The sequence below is a fragment of the Crinia signifera genome, chromosome 2 (genome assembly GCF_055691185.1).
Source record: "Crinia signifera chromosome 2, ASM5569118v1, whole genome shotgun sequence".
Classification (NCBI taxonomy): Eukaryota; Metazoa; Chordata; class Amphibia; order Anura; family Myobatrachidae; genus Crinia; species Crinia signifera.
In genome coordinates, this window is record NC_139218.1 from 150,974,233 (window position 1) to 150,999,649 (window position 25,417).

Genomic DNA, 25,417 nt, shown 5'->3' on the forward strand with positions numbered 1-25,417 from the left:
CTAAAAGTACAGCACACACAGCACACATCACCCCCAAATGCAATCTGTGGCTTTACACTAGCATTACACTGTGGCATTACACTGGTGTGTGCAGAAGGAGGCGTGGCTATGTCAAGTGTGTACTTCTTGCACACCTGCAATACACGGCTACAACACAAACCCCACGGTTACTATGCTAAGTGCATTGTAACAATAATAATATGGTGGTTGCGTTGCACTACAGCATGAAATGACTACGCCTTTCCTCCCTATGCATTGTATAAACCCTCCCCACAGATGACATCGCCGGGACACAAACACGCCCTCTCAAGCCTTTAATCTGGTCTGATTGCATAAATATAGGCTCGGGAAGGAGTGGAGGGAATTGGCCTTTCCTACACATATAATAGGGGGTAAGGATCTAGCAGTGCCCATTTCCAGGTAAAAGGTATGCGCTTTCATCGTTATTTTGCCAATATTCTATGAGAATGTGCTATATACAGACGTGCCGTGGCGGTGACATGTAATGTTGCTGTGTAAGAACGCTCCTACCCGAGAGACCTATATATCCGTATAGATTGCACGGCCACCGGGAAAAAAGGGTGCCGGGAATGGGCGACCTAGTGCAGGTTTATTGTCCGTAATGTCTATGCCCCACAGTGTGGATGGGAAATCCTCTGTTGTGTGTGATTATACCTGAAATCCTATGTGGACGTCATGGAGATCTGGTGGGTTAGGCGCGGAAGATGAATGAGTTTGCAATGCATGCTGTGGCGTGGACTCCGGTCGCTGAATGATTACTTGATAAAGTCCTCCATTCTCATTGTGACCAAACTTGCACACTGGCTGGCTTGTTGCATTTCACTTACCTAGGGAATGGGTGTGTTAAATAGAATTTCTCTCATTTCCTTTTCTAGTTTCTGAAGTGTTCCTAATTTCCATGGAGAGTCCAGTGTCTTGTGGTACAGTTGTCCCTGAAAATGTCCTTTCTGTGGATCCCTTTTTTTTTTATCGTACAAATTTACTATTCCCAGGTCCCTTTTTAATTCCATTAAATGCAATTGGCATATTTAAGACTTGAGCATACAGTATATATTAACAATAGCAGAAGCATCCATTGCAGCAGAAAAATGTATCCAGGACATCATTATTGACAGTGTTGTTCCTGTGAGTAATGATCTCTAACAATGGGGTGGATAGGACTACAGCTCCAGGTCTACAAGTAGCGATAGGCATGTATACATATCTCCCAACATGAACCATTCCAGGATGGACACCATGCTCTGTTCCTGCACGGTCTTAATTTATGATGACCAACACCTGTGGTGAGACACCTTTCTTAATAATGAACGTTAGAACAGGTGATGGTAATTGTATATAAATTAAGAGGGAAGTCCAGGAATAGAGCATCCTGTCCCTCCAGGTGAGTCATGTTATGAGTTATGCATGTACGTGATGGAAAGATTATCAGCTTGTCACACATTTGGCCATAAATCATAATGTTAAACGTGTCCTCTTTTTCTGAAAAAAATATGACCTTTTACACATTTTACACATTTAGGGAGACAACAGGCTGATATTGTGGACCACACCCATATACCACTGGTCACGGCTCCTCTGCTTCTCATTATGGGCCAGCCCAGATGCACTAAGCTTCAAAAAGTGATAAAATGGATACTGGTATAAAACAAACCAATCAGCTCCTGCCTTACCTATTTCAAACAGTCTGTGACATGGCAGGTAGGAGCTGATTGGCTGGTTGTTTATCACTCTCCATTTTATCACTTTTTGAAGCTTAGTGCATCTGGCCCTATATATAGACTTCCATAATCTTCAACTTAGGACCATGTTGCCCTAAATCCAGCTAGCTTTCCCTCTATCTAACATTTATGTTAAATTAAGCTTATATTACATGGTCAGAAGCCCTACAGGTATGTTCTGCTAATGATGGACATCACATCTCAATGGTTCACAACAATTAGTGTTTCTGTTGCGATGGTAGTGGTTTTACCATTTGGCTGCATTCAGATGTTTTTCCGCCATCAAATGGTAAACATTTGATAGTGTTGCAATGGTCCCATCCCCAGACACACTGCAGAGGTTTTGTGCAGGTATACATCATGGCCTTTTATTTTTTTCAAATCAAATTCTTTGAATGCGATGGTCACTTACCATCAAATCAAAAGATTTGATGGCTGATGCCCAGCCATTGCTTGATGGTGGGCTTCTGATATCCAACCCTACCTCATGCACTATATGATGTGTACCCAGCCTGACATTCTCAGTCAAACCTGCATGTAGGGCTTACAGAGTATGTCGCTGGTGACCCGTGGGACCGCGCATTCTCGGTAACTACAGTTTAGATGTATCTGATATGCTTGTGCAATCCACCGTATCAAACAACATATTGTCTAGTATTTACTCCACTTTAGCCTCCATCTGCCTGGATGCAGCGAAACACCTCAAAGGGATACTAATTTACCACACAGTACTTAAGCAGATACAAAATTGCAGATGGGTAAGAAAATGGCTGCAGGATAATACAGAAAGTAGTGGTAGATCTTCAGGTTGAATACCTATTTTAAGTGCTGTTCCAAAGGGATTGGTGCTGGGGCCACTTCTATTTAACATTCCTTAATGATGTAGAGGAGCTAATACGAAGTAAAGTATCCATCTTTGCGGATCACCCAAAACTGTGCAGGGTGATTAGAACAGACGAGGATGTATCCAAGCTGCAGAGGGGTTTAAATAAACTAGATGAGTGAATGGAAAATGAGGTTCAATGTTGATAAATGTAAGGTTATGCGTCTTGGAAGACCTCACCAGTGTACTATTTACAATCTCTAAATGAGCTAGAATTGGGTAAATAAAGATTTGTAAAAGGACCTAGGAGTCCAAACTAACCACAAACTGGAGCGCAGTGCTCAGTGTCATGTAGCAGCCAACAAGGTAATAGCCTGTACAAAAAGGATAACAAAAGGGTTGGAGTCATTATTCTATGAGGGCCGATTAGCAAAATTAGGAATGTTTGCGCTGGAAAAGAGACTTTTAAGGACACGTGCTTAATGCACAAATATATCAGGGGACAATCTAACGGTCAGACACCCTATTGTCTTTACAGTTAGAGACTAGGGGCGGGATGTACTAAAGGGAAAATGCGGTAAAACAGGGGTTTTACCGCATTTTCCTATGTACTATTACCCGTCCGCCCCGTTTTCGCCAGGCAGGGTATCGCCACCCTCTGGGTGGCGATACCCTATAGAAGCCTATGGGCTTCTTTTCGCCGCAACCCCGCCGCCTCGCCGACCCCCCTTTCCCCCTCCCTTGGGCTTACCTTCTTGCAGGTCCTCCAGGACCCCGGAAGGTAAGCCCTTCCTCAACCCCATTCAACGCAGCTGGACGTCCTTCCGGCTGCAGGCGGGAGGACGCGCCGGGGACAGCCTGCTTAGCTGTCCCCGGCGTGTAGGCATCAGGAGCCGGCAGGGAGGAGACCCCCCGCAGACCACAGTACAGATATCGTGGGGGGTCTGTTACCACACCGCGATGCCAGACGCATATGTTAGTACATATGCGGCAGCATCGCGGCGGTAACCCGGCGAAGGGCGGCGATGTATATTAATACATCCCGCCCTAGGACACATGGGCATGCGCTCAGGCTGGAGAAGAGAAGGTTTTGTACCCTCTGAAGGAAAGGCTTTTTTACAATCAGGGCAATAAAAGTACGGGACTCTTTGCCAGAAGACGCAATAAATACATTTAACTTACGGTTGAACAAGCATCTATTGGATAAAAACATCCAGGGGTACAACTAATAAACAAAATTTAGCCCAAGTTGGAATCGAAGTAAAACATTCAAATGGGGATTTAACATCTAGACAACACCCACTAAAAGGTCCTATAAAAGTTTGAACAACCTAAACTACTATGTTGCTATGTTACATAGTTGACATGGAAAAAAGGTTGACACAAGCAATCGACATGAGTAGAGGCATGGCTCACTTCCCTTAGCATGCTTTGGCCCTGTTACCTCTACGTTCAACACACTTTACCTTTCCCAATTGTAGTTTACGTGGATGTCAAACTAAATTTTGGGTCTTATGGGAATTAGGGGGGAGCTTTATCAATGCATCCAAAGGGCTAAAATCCCAACCAATCAGCTTCTAACTGTCACTGTGCAGTCTGTGCTGAAAACTGACATTTGCTGATTGGGTGGTACCTCTCCAAGCTTTGATACATTTTCTCCTTTGAATGAAACCTGTACAAAATCAAAGATGCTACGACTCCATTGTAGCACTTTGTACATAGAATAAAGCAGCCCATACACGCTGCTTTGTGGGCGTGCTTTTCGTGCTGTACTAGCACGGATCACATTGCATTGCATGTGCATCCGTTGTGCATGCAATGCGATGCAATGTGATGAAACCTAAGTACAAAAAGTATGTGCATCGCATTGCATGCACAACGGATGCACATGCAATGCAATGTGATCTGTGCTAGTACAGCACGGAAAGCACGCCCTCATAGCAGCGTGTATGGGCTGCTTAAGACTGATTTGATCTCACTTACAAATGTCGTCTTTCAAATTAATGCAATTTATCATAGCTGTTACTTCAATTATTTTATTTATGCACACTTTCAGCAAAGACTCAAGTCACCTGGCACTGCGAGAGGCTGTCCCTTGTGCAATTATTTCATGTGACTAAAGCCATAGGGCGAGGTGCACAAATGCCATAACCTTGGGTTTTTTACTGCATTTTCATATGCAGCAAAGCCCCACCACCAGGCTTCGGGGCGGGGGGGGGTTACGCCAGTTCAAGATGGTGTAACCCTATAGAAACCAAGCGCTTATCCTATTCACAATTGGTGGGAGTAGGTTCAGGTAGGGCCTTGTGTCGAACCGCCCCCAGAGTGTATTTCTTCAGCTGTAACAACCTAATGGACCACACTGACCTTAGTGATGGTCCTTATGTACACATAGCGTTTTCTTTTATTCTTTTCATTCAAAGGTCATCTACTGCTTCAGAGGTTAAGGGTGGATGTACTGACCTGGGTATTGGTCCCTATGTTCACATAAGGGTTTCTTTTCGGAGCTCAGGTTCCCCCAGATCACAACACCAGTACTGATAGCAGGTTTCTTTTCCCAAAAGTTTTATTGCTCCAAATAAAAAGTAAATCCAAACCAGATAAAATAGTATTAAAAACTGCACAGGAGCCTTCACCAGGTGGAACCAACAAAAAAACATTGTAATCCTCCTCACCCGGGATGAGATTGGGATGGAATGTCTGCCCAGATGGAATAAGGCAAATGTTGATCCTTCCTCAGGACCCTGTCAGAAACGCGTTGGTGTAATCAGAAGGCCAGAACCAGGAAGGATCAACATTTGCCTTATTCCATCTGGGCGGACATTCCATCCCAATCTCATCCCGGGTGAGGAGGATTACAATGTTTTTTGTTGGTTCCACCTGGTGAAGGCTCCTGTGCAGTTTTTAATACTATTTTTATCTGGTTTGGATTTACTTTTTATTTGGAGCAATAACATCTTTGGAAAAAGAAACCTGCTATCAGTACTGGTGTTGTGATCTGGGGGAACCTGAGCTCAGAAAAGAAACCCTTATGTGAACATAGGGACCAATACCCAGGTCAGTACATCCACCCTTAACCTCTGAAGCAGTAGATGACCTTTGAATGAAAAGAATAAAAGAAAACGCTATGTGTACATAGGGACCATCACTAAGGTCAGTGTGGTCCATTAGGTTGTTACAGCTGAAGAAATACACTCTGGGGGCGGTTTGAGACAAGGTCCTACCTGAACCTACTCCCACCAATTGTGAATAGGATCAGCGCTTGGTTTCTATCTTTTTTTCTTTGTATATCTGTATTGTGGAGGAGTGGTGCTCCTGAGATAGAAACCGAGCTGCAGATTTTGGAGGTGCGGTGTTGTCGGGAAGCCCTTGTTTTTTCAGTAACCCTATAGAAGCCTATGGGCTATCCTTCGTACTCCCGGACCAGTGACCTCCTACTCCCTGCACCTCTTCCGTGCAGGGAGGAGGAAGCGGAGTCCTGCCAGCCAGGTAAGAATCCAGAGAGGGAGGGGGGACCGCTGCACATTGTCGGCAACAATGCAAAAGACAGCTCTTAACACAAGAGCTGTCCTTTGCATTAATAATCACATATTTTAGTGCAAATGTGATTATTAACCATGCGAATGTCGGTGATGTGTGGCGGAGGATGTTAGAGAATCCCGCCCATAGTGTGCAACTGAAACACTGGGTAACGGACAGTTCTATAGCAAGGCATGCGATTAGCCTAAATAAGTTATAAATTACCTACATGCATCTTACCAGATCTACCCTATGCGCATATGGATTTTGGCATTTGTGTTCCATTAAGCTCACTGTCTACATCGCTTAGAAATTAAGCACACATCACCCAGTCTATAGTGATGGCAATGCGCGGTTTCGCCATCGACCATTCAAATCTTTAGCACATGCAGTCAAGCTCAAGATAGATCGCCTGCATGTGCTAAAGAAAGCAGTGGTTAGCACAGATTGCTGTGTATGGGCGATCTAACCAGCAATACTGCTAAGTAGATCGCTCAGCAACACAATTCGCCCATGTGTATGATGCTTAAGCTTGATTTTCATGGTGGTGAGGAATATGAATTTTGCTAATATTTCATTAATAAATATTATAATGCAATTTCCATTTATAAAGGATCAGCGGTTAGTCACTGTGCTGATACTTCCGACATTTGACCTACAGTATATTGACCTACAGTATACAGTCTATCAGACGGTCGGAAAACACATGGACAGCGTGTTTTTCGGTGAAAAAGGCCAATTTTCACAATTTGGCGGCCATTTTCGATGCAGATTCGACTTTTAACAAAGTCAAATCTGCATGGGTGAAAATGCTGCTGAAAACGGCTGCATTGAATCGGTGTGTGCCAGTATTTCCAGCTGTTGAAAATATTGACACCCATTGAATACAGCCCCAAGTCCAAAGCAATGCATGTTGGGAAGAATGCTTGGCTTCCATCCTGGAATGTTTTAATAGTCTGTAACAAACACTGGGGTCAATCCAATTCCACACGATCACCCTTTGGGCTGTTGAAATTGGCCCTACTTTTGAGAATCTCAGCTGCCATGAAATGTGGCCTCGGCAAAGGCTCGCACCCATGAGTTCATCAGGTGCGGTATATGGTTCTGACGGTCGGGATCCCGACAGTCATTAGCCCGACATTGGGATTCCGCCTGGCTGGACTCATACAGCATGGTGAGCACAACAAAGCCCCTTGTGGGCACAGTGGCTCACCACGCTCACCACCTATTCTATTCTCCCTCTATGGGGGTCATGGACCCCCACAAGGGAGAATAGCCAGTGGCTGTCGGGATCCGGGCTGTCAGTGTTGACATGTTGGGTAAATGACTGTTGGGACCCTGTCCGGCACCCAAGTTCATCACCTAAAAAGATTGACCCCACTGAATGCAGATGGGCTAACGCCAACTCCATCCAGTGCGGTCTTAAATAAATGTTGCATTTTTGCATGCATGTGTCTGTGTAGACAAGCTGGCTACATAAATCCTATTCACTTCCCAGTCTCATTGGCATTATGGAGCAGTACAAGTAGCAATACCTCCTGGGAATCACTGGCTGAGCAGCAATTCATAAAAATAAAACCCATTAAATCCTGATACTGTGGGTGTATAAACAGCCTATTTAAATGGGAGAAATAGTTCAGTACAACTGAATTGTACCCCTCACTGCCTAATGCTAAGAGACCCTGTCATGTTTTCAGTGCAGGTCATGCTGTCGGGATTCTAGCACCTGTGTTTTGACTGCTGATCAGGATGTTTAAGTTGATATTGACCATTTTGGATAATGGATTATTCCGTATTTTGGTATATTTTTATATTTGAGGTCTCTTGCATTTATGTTGTATAAGCACATCAAACACATGAAATACACACATATATTTTATCTGTGCAGAAAACAAAGTTTTAAAACTTGAATCAAAGTTTGTGTACTACCTCAGACACTGAATTTGAGTGCCAAGCAACCATTTTCTTGCACACTTTTCGTGCCATTTCCCCCTCTAGTTCCAGTAAGATGTACCCAGTAGGTTTAAAGCCAAGAAAAGGTACATTTTGGAGACTATGGTTTTCAGAATAATTTGGATAAGGGTCGTACTACTGTAGTGAAAGTCATAAGTGGTCTTAACCCAAATGGCATATTGCAGTTAAAGTTAAGTTTACGCCTGCATTTAAGTGTTAAGAATACTGGAAAATGCTATTATAATAAACTCTACAATTTAAACTGGAGCACAGTTGAGATTCTGGTGGTTTTAAAAATGCATGCCCACCTCATGGTAAAATCAGGTTGGTCCTAACATCTAATGCTGATGCATTGGGGTATATTCAATGCAGTCATAGCCCACCCTCTGTATTCAACCCACCCCCTTCACTCACCATTTCTACCACGCAGTTTCTAAAAAGCGTGGCGGAAACAGCGAGTGCTGCTGTCAAAACAGCGAGTCTCCTGGCTATATGCTTCTAGCATGCTGCATTTGTGACGAACCTCAGCGTTCAGGGTAATTCTTGCCATACTCTGATGGTGAGGATTTCCCCAGAACAAAGAATACGGCGAGTGGTCTAGATGGCATGGATGGCTTGTTTTCGGGGATCCTTGCCAAAAACAAGCAATCCTCACTATACAAATCCCCTTGCCGGCCGCATTAAATGTGTACAGGACTTGCCTGCAATAGTGCCCATTATAATACATAGACAGAAAATGCAAGGACTTATACCGGTCGTGGCCAAAGCTTCGACCATAGACCTTTTAACCAATTGGTCGCCGAGGTCATCCAGCAGCAGCCAATGAGAATTAGGGTGGTTCTTAGTAGCTGCTGTGCTGAAATCACTAAAGCTGCGGCTGTGATTAGCTGTGTACAGTAAAGTGTCTAAACCAATACTGCATACCGATAAACAATGAATTTACAATTGTACAGAATTGTGTGTTGCAGTTGTGTTCAATGCAAGAACAGTAACCATATAAAGAGTGTAATCTGTCTGGTCAGACTTTCACACATGTTTTTATTTATTAAAATTATTTTGTGACGAGGTGTCTTTACAAGACCAAAGATAAACATATGCTCTATAAATTCCAAATATAACTGAGATTGCACCCTCTTGCAGAAATCTCATCATGAGTGACTCAAAAGCTAAAGCAACTGCAAAAGGGGATTCAGCAGATGCAACGGAGAAACGTGGTAGAGGTCGTCCACGAAAAAAGCCACAGGTAGGAATAACCCTTCAGTAGTACTTTGTTTTGTCATTCTTGATACAGTGAGCGGAGTCTCCATTTTCAGTAGTTGTGCAGTCTAATAATGTCATCAACATTCCCATTGCCAATAAGGATATAGTAGTGGGCTTAACGAAGAAATTGCGTGTAGATAAAGGAAGTCTTCAGAAAAAAACTCTAGGCAGCCTTAAACCTTTGTTTTCCTTGTAATAAGTTCACTTAGCAGCCTATACATATTGAGCTGCAGTTTGTAATGAATAATATGATTACAAATGAGTGATCCTGTAAAGGGGTGATCATGAAATGGGTGAGCTGATAAGGATTATTCCTTTCCCTGATAGGACCGATGGCAATAAGGAGTTAACTGCTTTATAGATGGATAAATTGGAATACCATGGAAAGTTTTTTTATAGGAATATTCCTGAACAAGATTTATTGTCCAATCGGGCACTTTGACTCTAATATCTGGCACTGTATGGGAGCATGGGACAATTGACCATTTGTTCTGAAATCACAGAAAGCTGACAAATAGACTTAACCAATTTGTCTGACCATTTTTTGTTTTCCACGGTTTAAGACCAAATTATTCATGATCTACATATATTGTATTATAAGATTTTTTTTCCAACCAGTCAGAATGGACCGTAAATCTTTAGGTGTGTGGTCAGCTTATCCTTTAAAATAAGTAAGATCTGACGGAAATGCCCGCAGGTTGTCAAATTCTCTAATTTTTCGACAATCTGTGGACATTTTTGCCGACACGCCCACTCTCCAACAGTCGGAACATTGAATTCCAACTGTCGAGGGCCTGTCGAGTGGGACAAAAATGGCTTGGAATTCCAACTGTCGGGACGTTCCAACAGACGGTAACACAGATTGAATACCCCTCTATGCTGAGAATGACTTGGAATTCCAACTGTCGGGACGTTCCAACAGACGGTAACACAGATTGAATACCCCTCTATGCTGAGAATGACTAACTCAACATGTTGTTGGACATAACGAATGACCAAGTTTGCAGTAGGTTTGTAAATTAACCTGACAATGTGAAATGTGTGCATCTTCTTGAAGGCCTGTCAAATCCACTTATCTCAAGGTTAAAAAAATGTAAATAGAATTCCTAAATAATAATAATGCACAACAACAAGGCATGAATGGCTCATGTAATAAGCCTTGGATAGAGAAGAGAAAGTACCAGCTATTCAGCTACTAACTGCTATGTGACAGGCTGTGTCTGACATATTACAGAAGCTGGCTTACTGGCACTTTAGCTCTGTCCATGCAGGGCCACCTGCTCAGCAAAGCAGGTAAGCGCTGTCCCTGAGAGGTGCTCTCCCCACTCCTCTCCGACACTGCTGCTGCCACAGCCTGCATCTGTCAAAGACAGGCAGCTGCGCTGGCAGCAGGCTCTTTGCACTGCACAGACAACTGGGCGGCAGCTTCTCACAAGCAGCATCATGGAGCTGCTGCCTTTGATGCTGACACGTTTCGTTACCTCTAGGGGTAACTTTATCAAGACCATCTTTTTTTAAATATGGGGATTTTGTGACTAGTAACATCCCTTCAATTAGTTATTTCTGAGGGATTAAAGTAGCAGATTGCAGTGCTGATACGAATTTTCTTTCCGTGCTACAGATAATTGAAGTCACATTTTTGCCAAAATGGTACAGTGTGCAGATTAAATAGCAGTGTTTTTTTAAGTTGCTATGACATTAATTACATATCCTATTTGTGTTAATCCAAGATGCAAAGCAACTTTGCAGACTTACTACTAAAGTCTCTTACCACCTGATTGCCATTTACAGGTAAATTGTAAATTTGGGTACACACTAAACAATGTATACCACAGCATGGCCCCAATATAAATATCTCCTGCTAGCCCTACAGCAGTAATGGGTGGCCAGGGAAGGGGGATTTAGGTTTACGCTAGTGAAGAGACTTGGTGTTAGGCTGTGTGTGTTGGGTTTAGTCACTAATGGGGGGAGTGTTAGGCTTAGGCCGCCTGAAGGGAGGGTTAAGGGGAGGATAAGTATGCTTCCCTTACCCCTGTCTGGATACTTACAGATGACCAGCGGTCAGGAGTATACAGTGTATGGACTTTTTGAGCATTGACCCTATTAAATTGCAGGATAAACCATTACCTGGAGTAGTATGCCTAAAATACCATTTTCAAAGTCTGAATTCGTTTTTTTTTTTTTTTGTTTTTTTTTTTTTTTTTAGACTTGAATCTTGATTATATTTGACAAACTTTTATTCAAGCATTGCTGCTTCAGGGAATTACTAATATGAGATCAGATTTATTCTCCCTCATTTTGAATGTGTAGTATACACACACCAAAAAGTAGATAATCTTATTTACTTATATAGCACCATCATATTCCATTACTTTTTATACCAGGTTTTTCACTGCTTGTAAGAAGGTATAAATGGGTATGATCGACATTTTTGGAAGGTGACCCTCGAGGTGTTAGTAGTGCAATGTAAATGTACTGTAGCGTTTTTATATGAATGTCCTAAACAAACAAAGTATGAACATGTGTAAGCCTTTGGAACACAGGGGCAGATTTATTAAGCTTGGAGAAGAGATAAACTGGAGATAAAGCAGAGAAAAGGTAAAAGGAGATAAAGCACAGCCAATCAACTCCCAACTGTCTTTTTCAAACACAGCTGATTGGCTGTGCTTTGTCTCCTTTTACCTTTTCTCAGTTTTATCTCCAGTTTATCTCTTCTCCAAGTTTAATAAATCTGCCCCTAAATTACTAAGGGGGCAATCAATGTGTGCATGCCTTTAATGTGGTCGAAAACTGAAATATCAGCACACATCTAATGCCAGACTGTTGGAAATATTGCAGATTCCACTTTTTGACTGAATTGTGTATCTGACTTTGCTGAACATTTCCAACAGTTGGCATATCGTCAATTCAACGGTTGAAATTCAATCTTCTGACTGAAGTCTGAAATGGACAATATTCCAACAATTGGAATCAACATTGATTACCCCCTAAAATGTGATGTAGCAACACTGTGCAAATTAACATATACATTATTTCTTTTACTAAGGAGTCTTCAAGCCAGCCTGACAAACCCAGCTCCCCTTCCCAATTACCAAGTGATGCACAAGAGAGCACAGTAAGTGATACAATACCAATGTATTTAGCTAAGAGAGCATAATATTAATATTCTGCTCATTCTTCAATAGGGCTCAAGGTTTTTAATGTTTTTATACCATATTATTTTAAATCTGTTAAGTACAGAATAGCTTTTCATAAAATATAGAGAACAGAATATGGGCCGAATGTCCCAAACTTCAAAAACAATAAAGTGGAGAGTGATAACCCACCACCCAACCAGCTCCTAAATGTCATTTTTTCAGGCCCAATCTTTAACATGGTAGTTTGAAGCTGGTTGTTTATCACTCTCCACGTTATCACTTTTTGAAGCTTCGTGCATCTGGCCCTATATGCTACAATGATTTCAGATAAACACAGAGGGACACAATGCTCTGTTTCTGGACTTCCCTCTTAATGTGTGAATGCCATTGCATGTTTTATTCAGATTCATGTATAAGAAAGGTGGGTACTTATGTATTTTCATGGTGGCACTTACGTAGTCAGCGTAGTGTCCCTGTCGGCATCGGCGTACTGTTCCAGCGGCCAGTGTAGTGTCTGACTGTGTACGTTCATGCCTAACCGGAGCTTACGCAGTTAGCATAGTCAGTTAGCGTTGTGTCAGTGCTTATCACGTTGTGTGGGAACCATTGACCATTTTTAACCTGCCTGACATAACAGGTGTGAATGTGTTCCTGAAACACCCCCACTATCCACGTCAGCCCGAAGCGTGGTGAGCGGACGCGATACGCGTCCTCCCGGCCTGTTCATACCCTTACTATCCATGCCGGCATGGAGTTTATTTTATAAAGTGTGGTGAGCGTACCCGGATTACTTGACTTGTATTCTGCCTGCCCTCACCACGCTGTAGTGCTCGATGCGCTCGCCTCACTTTATAAAATCAACTCCAGGCCAACATGAATAGTGGGGGTAAGAACAGGACCAGGGGATGCCTACCCCTGCGCTCGCCACGCTTTGGGCTGATGTAGATAGTTTGAAATGGAGGCATTTGCCAGTATGTAACATGGAGCTCTGGCAAATGTGTTTGTTATTGTGCATGAGATGCACACCCCCCCCCCCCCCCCGCCCCCCTTTGTGCACGAGACTCAAGCACTACCGAACCCCTAGCCCTGACTGTCTCCCTGAAGCGGACACTAGCAGGGCTGCCGTACCCTACCGCAAGAATTACTGAGACACACAAGCGTATGAGGCACTTGTGCGTCTCAGGCAGATGGAGTGTCTTTCCGCCGGTGTCCACCAGTGCAGGGGATCTGGTGGTTACCTGCGCTGAGAGGCACTCACTAGGCTTGCCGGGGACAAAGCTGCAGCTCGTGGGGACACTACGCAGGGCTGCCGCTGGGACACTACGCAGGGCTGCCGCTGGGACACTACGCTGACAATGTATCGTAGCGAATCGCTGTGAAACTACACAAGTACCGAAAGGTGTTTCCACACAAGTGATAGCAATCCTAAATTAAGAGGGAAGTCCAGAAACAGAGCATTGTCCCTCCTGGAGAGGGTCATGTTGGGAGGTATGGATTGTGCTAGACGAAGCAATTCAGGTGTTGCTCTTTTTGGGTGTACACAGCTGTCGGCACTGACGTTTGTTATTGGGCTGGATGCACTAATGTAGAAATGTGGTAAAAACCCTGTTGGGGTTTTTTTACCACATTTTTGTATGCTGTAATGCCCCTCCGCTTCCTGTAGTAGCTTATGGCCTTCTCTCTGCAATGATGTGTGTGATCCCAGCATGCCCCGCAGGCAGTCACTCTGTGCATACACAGAGGGACTCCCAGCTCTCAGACCCAGAAGTCCAGGGATGGCTCTGCATCACAAGGGACGGCTTTTATTTCAAGAGCTGTCTCTTGTGCTACTATTTGCATACTGTATGTTAGTGCATATGCGGTTTAGTAAGAATGAGATAGGCGGATGTTAGTGCATTCCGCCCATGATCTGTGACTTCATCGGCTGGGAACTAGTTCCAAAATAAGTTTACAAATTTGCTGCATAGTCCATATTGCAGGTTCCATCAGGTTTGTTGAGCCCTATCCAACAATTTGCAACACTGTATAAAATAGTTGACCTGATTTAAATCTGATCTTTCCAATATATCTCAGGTTATGAAACGAGTAAAACTAAATTATTAAGCATTTGATGCCTGAAATTTGTCTCTGCAGGAGCCAAGTGGTTCTCCCACAACAAAACGTCCACGTGGGCGCCCTAAAGGTAGTACAAAGAAAGGAAACCTTGACAAGGAAACTTCAAATAGCAAGGTGATCATAGGCGAGCTTTGCTGCGTTAAATTTATGAGGTTTCATTATTTTTTTAAAGTTGTGTTTACAGGAAGCTTACCATCAACTCGTGTTGGATAGTGCCATCAAGGTATCTTTAAGTCTAAAAATTCACCTTCTGTAATATAACTTGCTCACATATTTGCTTGCATAAATCAGCCGTGTTTGCTCATATAAAGGTTTCTTTGTGCAGAATTTTCTTTTAGTTATTATCAGTTTCTTATATACAGTAGCGCAGCATATTCCGTTTTCTTTACAAAAGGAGACAGTGATACAACAGGGTATTAACAGACAGTCAAAAGGTAGGAGGGCCCTGCTCGCAAGCTTACAATTCTTATAGATGGTGTATGAACCATATAACCATAAAAGGTCACAAGATTTAACAATTTAGTTTTTCCTCACAAAAGGGTAGACATTTAGAGCTACAGCCAAACAAAAGTTATATAGTGTAGTATGGATATTTCTCTATCATCCATAAGGGATACTGGGGATTCATGTAGTACTATGGGGTAGAGATGGGGTCCTAAGGAGCCTGTGCACATAAAACTTCAAACAGGCTGTGCTGGCTCCACCCCTCTATGCACCCTCCCACAGCCCAATTTAGAAAAATGTTCCGTCAGCAGAGGATGCACACTCTGAAGCTCAAGAAAATAATCTTTATTATTTTAAACTTAATTTGGACACGCAGCATGCCTTCAACGTGAAAGCTTGGGAAAGGGGGGACGGGGACAAATACCGACCTATTCAGGTGCTGGTCCGATCCCTGCTGCCGGAACACGTTATAGAATGGGTTAGTGTACCACCTGTCATTGCGCCATGGTGCACATGCCCGCAGCTGGCGAACACCCCTAACGTCTAAGAATTTCTGAATGGAGAGCAGAAGCTGGTGACCCTGCTAGGTGGGTACCATGGTTAACTTATGCAGCACACGTGCATGGGGGGCATACCAACCCCTTTTGGGGATCCCAGATGGTGCCGAGCACCCAATTCTGAACCTCTAATCACTGAACCCGTATCTACGAGTGTTCAAGTTCAGAATGGAGTCATTGAGGGCGGTAATCCCTGGCCTGGAAAGGGTGGAGTTTCTGGCCTCTCTGGATATCAGGGATGCTTACCTGTACATCCTGATCTGGCCTCCCCATCAGGCATACCTGCAGTTTGCCCTGCTGGAGGATCATTACCAGCTCCGTGACCTGCTTTTTGGGCTGTCCACAGCACAGAGGGGGTTGACAAAAGGTAATTGCGGAGATGCTGCGGCTGCAGGGGATCAACATCATCCCTTACCTGGACGATCTCCAGGTAACAGATAACAGCTGTCAGACATCATTTCTCGGACCACTCAGCTGTTGTCCCAACACGGGTGGCTTTTAATCAGAAGTCTCACCTGGGGTCGCCTTGTATGTCTATAACCAGCACCAGGCTCATGGGCCAGTCCTGGTTCCCACAATATAGGGAACAAACTGAGGAGGGGTCCCCAATATTTTATAAACCAGTAACGGGCCCAAGCATCCAGTAGGCTAATGCCACAGCCAAGGGAGACTTTTTTTTTTTTTTTTCTTATACAAGCTCCTCTGGCCAAAGTATTAACCAGTGGCTGGCCAGCCCAGGCTGGGACCCAGGGGGAATGGGGATCCCCCTCCGGGCACCCCCAGCCATGGCTAAAGCCTGTGGCTGTCCCCAATACTCCTGGGCGGTGGGCACTGGGCTGATAGCCATAAAGTGTAAGATTAAGAATTAATAACTATTGGGTTATGTTGTGGTCCTCTAAGTCCCAGCAAGCCTCTCCGCATGCAGGGACTTTGAGAACCACAAGTCCCAGCATGCGGGGCATTAAAGGGTCTACAGGGTCTTATTTCTACAATATAACCAATAAACCAAATCGGACTCCATGGAAAATAAAACTTGAATACATAGTACAATCATCCATACATACATTATCTAAAGCAGGCATTCCCAACCACGGTCCTCAGGCCACACCCAACAGTGCAGGTTTTAGTGATATCCAGGCTTGAGCACAGGTGACTTAATTAGTACCTGAGTGATTCTGATTAAACCACCTGTACTCAAGCCTCTATCACTAAAACCTGCACTGGTCGTGTGCCTTCAGGACCGTGGTTGGGAATGCCTGATTTATAGGGTCCACTTCTCCTCATGTAGAATCGATAGGAGTACCTGTGGAAATTATATTCCCCAGCTCCTTTGGCGTAAATCATGTCCTTTGTTCCAAAGTAAGCATACACGACTTAAAAAAAAAAAAAAAACGAGTCCAGACACCATACAAACTCAGAAGCTGCATGTCCGTCCCCAGCCGATCAGGAGCAGACTCCTGACTCCTGTGGCTGATTTGCTGTTCGCAGCTTCGTGTTAAATGTAAAGTTACGAACGGCTACGACATTGACAAATACAAATCTGGAGTATATGGCAGGATTGTAAATTAGCCCTATTCTTTCGCATTGTCAGGCTGTATACAGGCAACCTTAGACGGAACTTCCTCTGTCTCCATGCATGTCCCGATGCATTGCAAGACCTTAAGAAAGCTGCCAGGAGCAGAGGAATGCATTGACGCTTCATGTTGTTTACCTCTTTAATATGGAAAATATAATCTTTATATTTTTTTTACAATTTTTTTTTTAAATTGTATAACAAATGTGAGTGTCTGTGGCATTTTTAGCAGATATTTTGCACATCTCTCATAGATGCTTGCACTCAAAGGGTTAAGCTATACGCGTGCCTTACACCCGGTTACCCTTAGACAAGGCTCTTAAGAGACTTCTGGTGAGTGACCTTTTGCTATGTGGAGATTGACTGGACTACATTGAGTCTCCACAGCATTAAAGAGTTTTCCATCCACTGTTGGTATTAATCCAATCTAATTATGTGGAGACATTAAGATTTAATTGGACTATATTTGTGTTTACTTAAACAGTGAATGTAGGATAAATTACGTTCTGCTTTTAACCTATATATGTCATTATACTGTTTGTCTTTGATCAACATAATTTAAATAAAAAAAATGTAACACTGCACTAGTATAAAAACAGTGTATCCTCCTTGGGAAACAGCAGCGCTGCTGTGTTTTTGCTAGAGGGTTTGCACTCTTCTATACAGCCATACAACTGCTATGCATATTTGTTACACTGGTTATAACCACAAACTAGCGCCTGGACTGAATTTTTTTTTTTTTTTTTTATTGTGTGAAAACATGACTGGCCTCAGATTCCTTCACCACCATCAAACACTTGTGATGAACTGGAATGCCAATTGCAAACCAGAACTCTCCCAAAATCAGTACATCCCAAGCTGAGTGGATTCAAATCTGACACAATCAGGTTAAAAAATAAAGTGGGTATACGAACCAATTCTATATTTGAGCCTATGGTTTTGGAATTGGATATATTGCGTTGCAAAAAGCAAGTGGACACTGGAATATTTATCTTGTATTGGACATTCATATCTAATACTACTTTTAAACCTTTGCTACCAGAAACTCCTTAAGTGTAAAAAAAAAATAAGCAAAACCTTTTTCAAGCAAATCTACCTATCAAAAGTGAGCACTAAATGCAGATGTAGAGGAGCCTTTTTTGGAATAACATAGTATATTAGTTTGTTGTAGATGCTGGTTTCTAACCGAAGACGGATTCTGGTTTTAATATCTACCTTTGTCTGCACCAAAATGAGATCTGCAGTATGTAATCAACCTTTAATCAGGTTTATAATTTTACTCGGTAGTGTGTAATGAAGATACGGCTCCTCGGTTATTTACGTTGTTAATGGTATTTTGTTTTTGATGGTTTTTTTTCATATGGCTTGTAAAGTGTATGTGTAGGCAAGTCGGGCAAGGAGATGGAAAATCAGGAGACTTTGGGTCAGAATTTTCTTTTTACAAATTTGAATTAATAGGAGCTTGAATTCTGATACTCTATTGGACCAAGCACAGGGAACAGGGATCAATGTTTTTTAGAGTATTAAGAGTAGGGTTATGAACATTTGTGGAAAGTTCAGGAAAGGAATGCGCAGGTTTTGGACAAGGTGAAAGATACAATTTCATGTCAGATGTTCTTGATCTTGAAGCAGGAATTTCTGTCTTTTAATATGTCTAAATCTCCTCAATAATCCTACCAACAATTATTTGTGCAAAACAAATCCTGTTTGGTTTGGAACCATAAATATAGCTGAGACTAGTGTCCAGAGCAGGGGAGACAAGACTGGTCCCTGAGCTACAATCAGTTCATGTTTTCCAGACCACCTAGCTAATGCACAGGTGTAGCAGGTAACTCCTTTTCAAACATGGTGCATTTATATTCTACAGATCCACATGTGACTTGGAAAACACAAACTCTTGGGAGTTCTTGAGGACCGGGGTTGGCTTCTCCTGGCCTAGAGCATTTCTATAGGAGTGGTAGACATCTGCATGTTAGGACATCATGATATGAGACTTATGCCAATTTAATTTTTGCAAATAGGTTTACTCTAGAGTACTGCAGCAGTCATCAAGGCAGAATGTGAATAGCAACTGGGGCCAATTCATAAAGTACTATTGTGGGGTAGGTTTAATTTGGAGATTTTCAACTCCAGTCCCCACTTGCCACAAACAGGTCATGTGTTGTGGCTCTCCAAGCTGGGTCACATTATCCTAGTTGCAGCCACAGACCAAAATCCTCAAAACGTGATCTGCTGGGTAGACTTAAGGGTTACAGCTGTTATTTTAAATATTGCCCTATCTGGATAAAGGAATGTAGAAATTGTGCAGACATTGCTGCAGAGGTAAATAAGTAATAGAGCTGATAATTGTGCAGGTATGAGTGTGGCAGTCCTATATGTAGTGTTTTGTCTGTTAAAGTCACATTATATAACTTCTGGGGTTAGTTTCTCCTGCCTCTACTTGACTGACTCCAGTGTAACTCCTTTTATAAATGGCTGCCTTGGAGTTTTTCATGGAAAGTTAAAGCAGACCTTTAATGTCTAGAGCTTTACTTAACTCTTGGTATGTGTTCAGACACTGGAGAATTAGGTCTTACTCGAGTATCTGCACAGGCTTCTAAAGGCCCCTACATACGCAGAGATGTGTGCCAGAGATACATAACGGGAGATTCAGCACAAGAGATTTCACTCTTGTGACTCATTTCAGACAATGAGCCACATACAGAGAGATTTGTGTCAGAGATTCATAATGGGAGATTCAGCATGGGAGATTTCAAATCTGTCACAGAAAGTGAAGTAAAAACACTGCACTTCATCACAAAAATGTTATTATTACTGAACACATCTAGCACATAACTTTATGTCTTCTTTAATAAGTATTCTTTCACCTCCCCTAATATGCTACCCCCCCCCCCAAAAAAAAAAAAAAAATCATGGTGGCTAGTGGTTCCCCCTGAACCGAATGCAAACCCATATGCAAACTATTAAACGTTGGTGGTACAGTGGGAGCTGACAAAAAAATACTTACCAAGTCCGGGGTCCAGCGTCTCATCCTCTGTCATACAGACAATAATTTTGTAAAAAAAAAAATGGCATGGGGTCCCCCCCCCAGGCATGACCAGCCCCGGGCTTTTTGAGTGGTCCTGGTTCCCAAAATCCAGAGGACAAAGTGCGTGGGGTCCCCCTGATTTTGGGGACCAGCACCAGGCTCTTGAGCTGGCCCTGGTTTCCAAAATACGGGGGACAAAATGAATAGGGGTCCCCCATATTTTGGAGACCAGCACCAGGCTCAACTAGCAAGGGGTGTAATGCCATAGCCAGGGGACACGCTTGATGGTGTCCCGTGGCCAAAGCATTACCCACCCTAACTAGTCAGCCCAGGCCGGGAGTTTTTGGGGAGGTGGGGACCCCCCAAATAAGGGGGTCCCCCCTCTCCAGGGCACCCCAGGCCTGGGCTGCAGCCCGGGGCTATCCCCTGCACCCCTGGGCGGTGGGTGCAGGGTTGATAGCTTATTTAACAGTAATATTGTCTTTTACAGTAGGACTACAGGTCCCAGCAAGCCTGCCCCACATGCTGGCACTTGGCAGAACCACAGGTACCAGCATGTGGGGCATTAAAGGCCCGCCGGTACCTATAGCCCCCCTGTAAAGGAAATATTAAAATAAAACAACAAACACTGGTTTTAAATGTTTTATTTAATAAAAACACAAACACAGAGTTTTTAGTATTTTATTAAACTGCATCTGGTCTTCACCTGGGGGCAGCGGCCCCCTAAGCTCTTTTGCATGGCCGCCGCCTCCCAGGGCTTCTGCCTCTTCATCTGTGTTCTTCACCTGGGGGGCGGCAGCCTTTTAAGCTCTTTTGCATGGCCGCCGCCTCCCAGGGCTTCTGCCTCTTCATCTGTGTTCTTCACCTGGGGGGCGGCGGCCTTTTAAGCTCTTTTGCATTGGCCGCGCCTCCCAGGACTTCAGGAGCTCTTCACTCCTCCTCCGCCGTCGGACTGACTGCCCCGACCCTGTCTCGAGCTGGCTAATATAGCCAGCTCTAGGGGGCGGGGCAATGACGCGGCGAGCCGTGATTGGCTGGCCGCGGCCATTTTGAAATTTGAATTTTTTTTTTTATTTTTTTTAACATCTCCGTGACCCGTCCCGATGCTGCCGCCGAGAGGAGAGGTGGGGTGGGGGTGGCGATGGGTGCTGGTGGGGGAGGGAGGTCAGGGGTGCGGCGGTTCTGCGGTGCGGGGTGCGGCGGGTCTGCGGCGTCCGCAGTCGCTCAGTCCTGCTCATCTGCCCGCAGCCACACATGCGGGAGATGAGCAGGAGCTTTCTGAGCGACTGCTCTGAATTGTACAGCCCGTCTGTTCTGAATCTTGGACAGATTCAGAACGGCGGGTGCGCGCATGTAAATCGCTGTGTGGGCTATATACACAGCGATTTACATGCATCTTCAGGCATTTTCTGAGCGATTTGTTAGAATCGCTCAGAAAATGCCTGAATATCGTGCTGTATGTGGGGGCCATGAGACATTACATTAACTTACATTACTTAACTACAATGACATGTAAATTGGTATCCAGTGATAAGGCAAGCTAGCTGATGTGCCTGGTTCTAACCCTATTCACCACCTTAGGAGTAGTTTGGGTGGCTGCACAAAACTGACCGGTTCCAGACCACCCCAACAGGTCACATGTTCCAAGTGAACAGACCTCTTGCATTTTCAAAGAGCTCAATGTTTGTGCTTATGATTGGATGGCGGACCTTTTGCCACGTAACTTTTAAATAAAGCACTGATCAAGAGCATTATATTTATATAATGTGTACATTTCAGGACACAGAATTGTAGAAGTTTATTACTATATTGCGCTATTAATATATAGATGTAATGGATTGCAAAACTGATCTTTTGCTCTGAAAAATGTACCAACCATGCCTTGCAACCAATCCACAAACAGTTGTATCAGATTTTTTTTTTTTTTTTGTGCAGTTACAAAGATTATGGAGAAAAGATGACCGCTTTAGTGAGGGGTTTTTACGTAATACTGATTTTACAAAAGCATGACTTTAATACAGACTAGAATTGACAAGAACTGATCTCCTGTAGTATCTAGAAAATGGTCTTCTCCTTTTAAAGTTTAGTGAACAGTGTGTTTATTGTCTCTTCAGAAACCTGAGATTGGAAAAAGAACTGGAAGAAATAAGGCTCCAAAAAAGCAGGTAAGGTTGGTGTAGGGTGTAAGGGCGTTCTCTGCAGTTTAGAGCAGGTTTTTTGTATTGTATTTGACATTTAAACACTTGTGCAATCTGAGTGTGAGTATGGGTTTCAGGCATAAGAATAGGCAAGTAAGTATTATGTGGTGTCAGGGGGAAGCTTAAGGCTGACATTTTTTATATGCAACTACTTTTTAAGAGTTCTGGACTTTGAGTACCACATCTGCTGGTAACTAGTCTACATGCTTAGGTGTAATTAATATTACATTGGTAGTCTGGCATAGTATCGCCCATAATGAAGGTACATAATGTTGACTTGCAAATGTAGTTTGCGCTATTACTACACAATCATATAAAGTTGTTACCTTAATTTTAAATGGTTATTGCATTAACTTTTTTTTTTTTTTTCAGGAGGATGCGGAAGAAGAGGGGGGAACGGCAGAGTCCTCAGAAGACCAGTGACCTCAACTCAATGTCCCATATATTCATCCCTCTTCTAAAATCTATCTTCTTAGTCTTGCTCACTTAAATACTGACAAACCTATAGCACCATTTGAAAAAAAAAAAACAACTCCTCTGACATAACTACTCATGCCTCCTGCTGCAATACTCAGGTCATTATTAGTGCTGCCAGTCTGACTGTAGACTGCTGTGCTAATACACATTTGAACTTATGCCTTTCCTCTATTTCACTGCCAGCATTTATGTATCCTAGATGGCTAGTAATTGGCTGCCTAAATACCTTAAGTTCGAGCACACTGAACTTTTGTGTTACTATACATCATTTGAAAAACAATCATGGTTACTCTTACGTTAGACCATTCTAAACTACATCTACAACATCAGCCATGTATATTACCTGTGAATACCGCATTTCTTGCTTTGCATTTAAAAAATGGATCTATATTTAGATATTCTCAGACAATGCCTACTACACCTCTAGAAATAAACTTGGCGTGAAACTACGGTGTTACTACGGTCAATGCTAACTGTAAATGGTGCTGTATTTTTGACCACAAGTCCATAGACTTTTTTTTTTTTTCCTTTTGTAGGTATGAATTTCATGTCATATAAACATCCAACTAGTTAAGTTTAAATCCATTTTCCACAGATGAATGAGAGCAGATTTTGCAGTAGTGTCTCCAACTGAGCACACCTACTGTAAGTATAGGTTAACGTTCTGTAACTTAAACTGTGGCAGGACGGATTTTACTGTATTGACGAGCACTGTAGGTTTAATAATTGTGTTTATGAGCAGTCTGCTTCAATGTTTTATGTGCATAAAGATGAACAAAATGTGGTAGGTTTTGTTTTACAAAGCTAGTGTTTACAAATTCTAGTCCTCTACTGCTGTAAGACCGTATGTCAAATTGTGCCCGTTTGAGGTCAGGGACACCAAAGGTCTGGACTTGGGGAAAAACACTACTAGATTATATGGTTTACTTAAAAATGACAATAAAGTTCAACATTTTTAGTGCAAAAATGACTCCTGATTACATGCACTTTAAACATTTGCTTATTAATATCTTGTTTTTACTGGGTATAGTAGCTATTGCTGTGTGTGGATTCAATGTTGGAAATATTAGAAAAGTAGTAATTAAATGTCTTGATGACTAAACCTATGTATTAGTTTAACATTAGAAGGCAATTTGCAAAACAGAATGTCTTGTAAAGGCAATGGTGTTTGGTGTTTTGACTGTATGGTACAAGGTTCAATATCTTTTTAAATTGGGTAGCAGTAAAATTAACATATAGTAGTGTGTAGATCCTTGGCCTAGCTAGGTTTTGAAATTAGGTAAAGAACAGGCTAAAACAAAGAACCCAATTGTATGACAAAAACTCTGCTTAAATGCAAAGACTTTTGCAGCATAACCATTGGGGCAGAGGGGGATAGGGGCAAGCAGGGCTGAGGACAAGGCTAGGATAAGGTTAGATAGCAAAATTAGACAGTTACGTTTTTTAGATAGCTGCGTGAATAGTACAGGCTGAGTATCCCTTATCCAAAGATCGGTTATTCAAATTCTGAAAACCAGAAATTCCCCCCCCCCAAAATTTTTTTTTTTTATTATTTTTGCTAAAAACTACTGGGGACATCTGTACCAGCACTACTAAGGGCATGATATGTAACTTGCACTAAATATCTGCAAGGAAATGATTGGGTTGGCATTCAGATTCAGTGTGTAAACAAACTTTATTTCATGTTTTGAAACTTTTTTTATGCACAAATAAAATGTGTGTATTTCACACACTGTTTCTGAAAACATCTTCCACACTGCTGGATATTCTATCCTCTAGTCCTGGGGTAGCCAACCCTAGTCCTCGAGAGCTACCAACAGTGCATGTTTTGCAGGTCTCCTCACAGAATCACAAGTGAGCTAATTAGCTCCATCTGTGTATCTTTTAAAATGTCAGTGATTAATGAGTGCAGCTGTGCAGCAGCTAGGTTGTCTGGAAAATGTGAACTGTTGCTAGCTCTCGAGGAAATACACTTCATTTTCCTGGCATATTTGCCAGAAGCCTGCACGGATCAGTCAGATCTGTGCAGGCTTCCGTGTGAAAAATGAAATGTAAAAAAACAGCATGGGGTCTGCCCCCCACACAGCCATGACAAGCCCCAAGCTCACAGAAGCAGTCCTGGTTGTAAAAAAATCTGGTTTCCCTGATTTTTTTTTTTTTTTTTTTTTTTTTTTTAAATCGGCACCAGGCCAAGGGCCGGACCTGGTTCCCAAAATACGGGGGACAAAATCACTAGGGGTCCCCCATATTTTAAGGCCCAACCAGCCAGCAGGGTAATACTATTATAGCTCATGTCCTCCTGTGGATGGATCTCAAAAAATTAGGTACAGTATTTCAGGGCTTGACAAATTTTGTTTCTAAAATCTAGGAGCTAGGATGAAAGTGTAGGAGCCAGACAAACAATGATGCGATTTTTGATTTAGAGTGCATTTAGTTCAAAATGCATGGAATGCACTCTGCATGCATTTTGAACTAGATGTGATCTAGTTCAAAAAGTATAGGCTACACACCATGTATGGGTACCATAACTCACCCCCCAAAAAAGCAGGCGGGCAAAGAGGGGGTTGGCCGCTGCTGATCTGTTGGGAGATGGA

General features: G+C 42.9%; 1 protein-coding gene across 3 annotated transcripts; it reads left to right on the forward strand.

The window, feature by feature from the left end:
• Positions 1 to 263: 263 nt before the first annotated feature.
• HMGA1 (high mobility group AT-hook 1) lies at positions 264 to 23,790 on the forward strand. 3 transcript variants are annotated; one of them, XM_083173111.1, is made up of 6 exons: positions 264 to 392; positions 9,175 to 9,277; positions 12,341 to 12,409; positions 14,565 to 14,660; positions 22,263 to 22,313; positions 22,719 to 23,790. In XM_083173111.1, the coding sequence occupies exons 2-6, from the start codon at positions 9,185 to 9,187 to the stop codon at positions 22,767 to 22,769; spliced, it is 360 nt and encodes a 119-aa protein (XP_083029237.1). In that variant the 5' UTR covers positions 264 to 392; positions 9,175 to 9,184; the 3' UTR covers positions 22,770 to 23,790. The 3 variants fall into 3 exon arrangements, with proteins under 3 accessions (XP_083029237.1, XP_083029236.1, XP_083029238.1); XM_083173110.1 differs by having other exon boundaries at positions 274 to 427; XM_083173112.1 differs by having other exon boundaries at positions 283 to 420.
• Positions 23,791 to 25,417: the final 1,627 nt, after the last annotated feature.

Bases quoted from the DNA above. Each gene is read 5' to 3' on its own strand.
- HMGA1 (XM_083173111.1), top strand. From the start codon at position 9,185: ATGAGTGACTCAAAAGCTAAAGCAACTGCAAAAGGGGATTCAGCAGAT. The intron at 9,278-12,340 runs GTAGGAATAACC...TCTTTTACTAAG, and splicing joins GTCCACGAAAAAAGCCACAG to GAGTCTTCAAGCCAGCCTGA. The intron at 22,314-22,718 runs GTAAGGTTGGTG...TTTTTTTTTCAG, and splicing joins ATAAGGCTCCAAAAAAGCAG to GAGGATGCGGAAGAAGAGGG.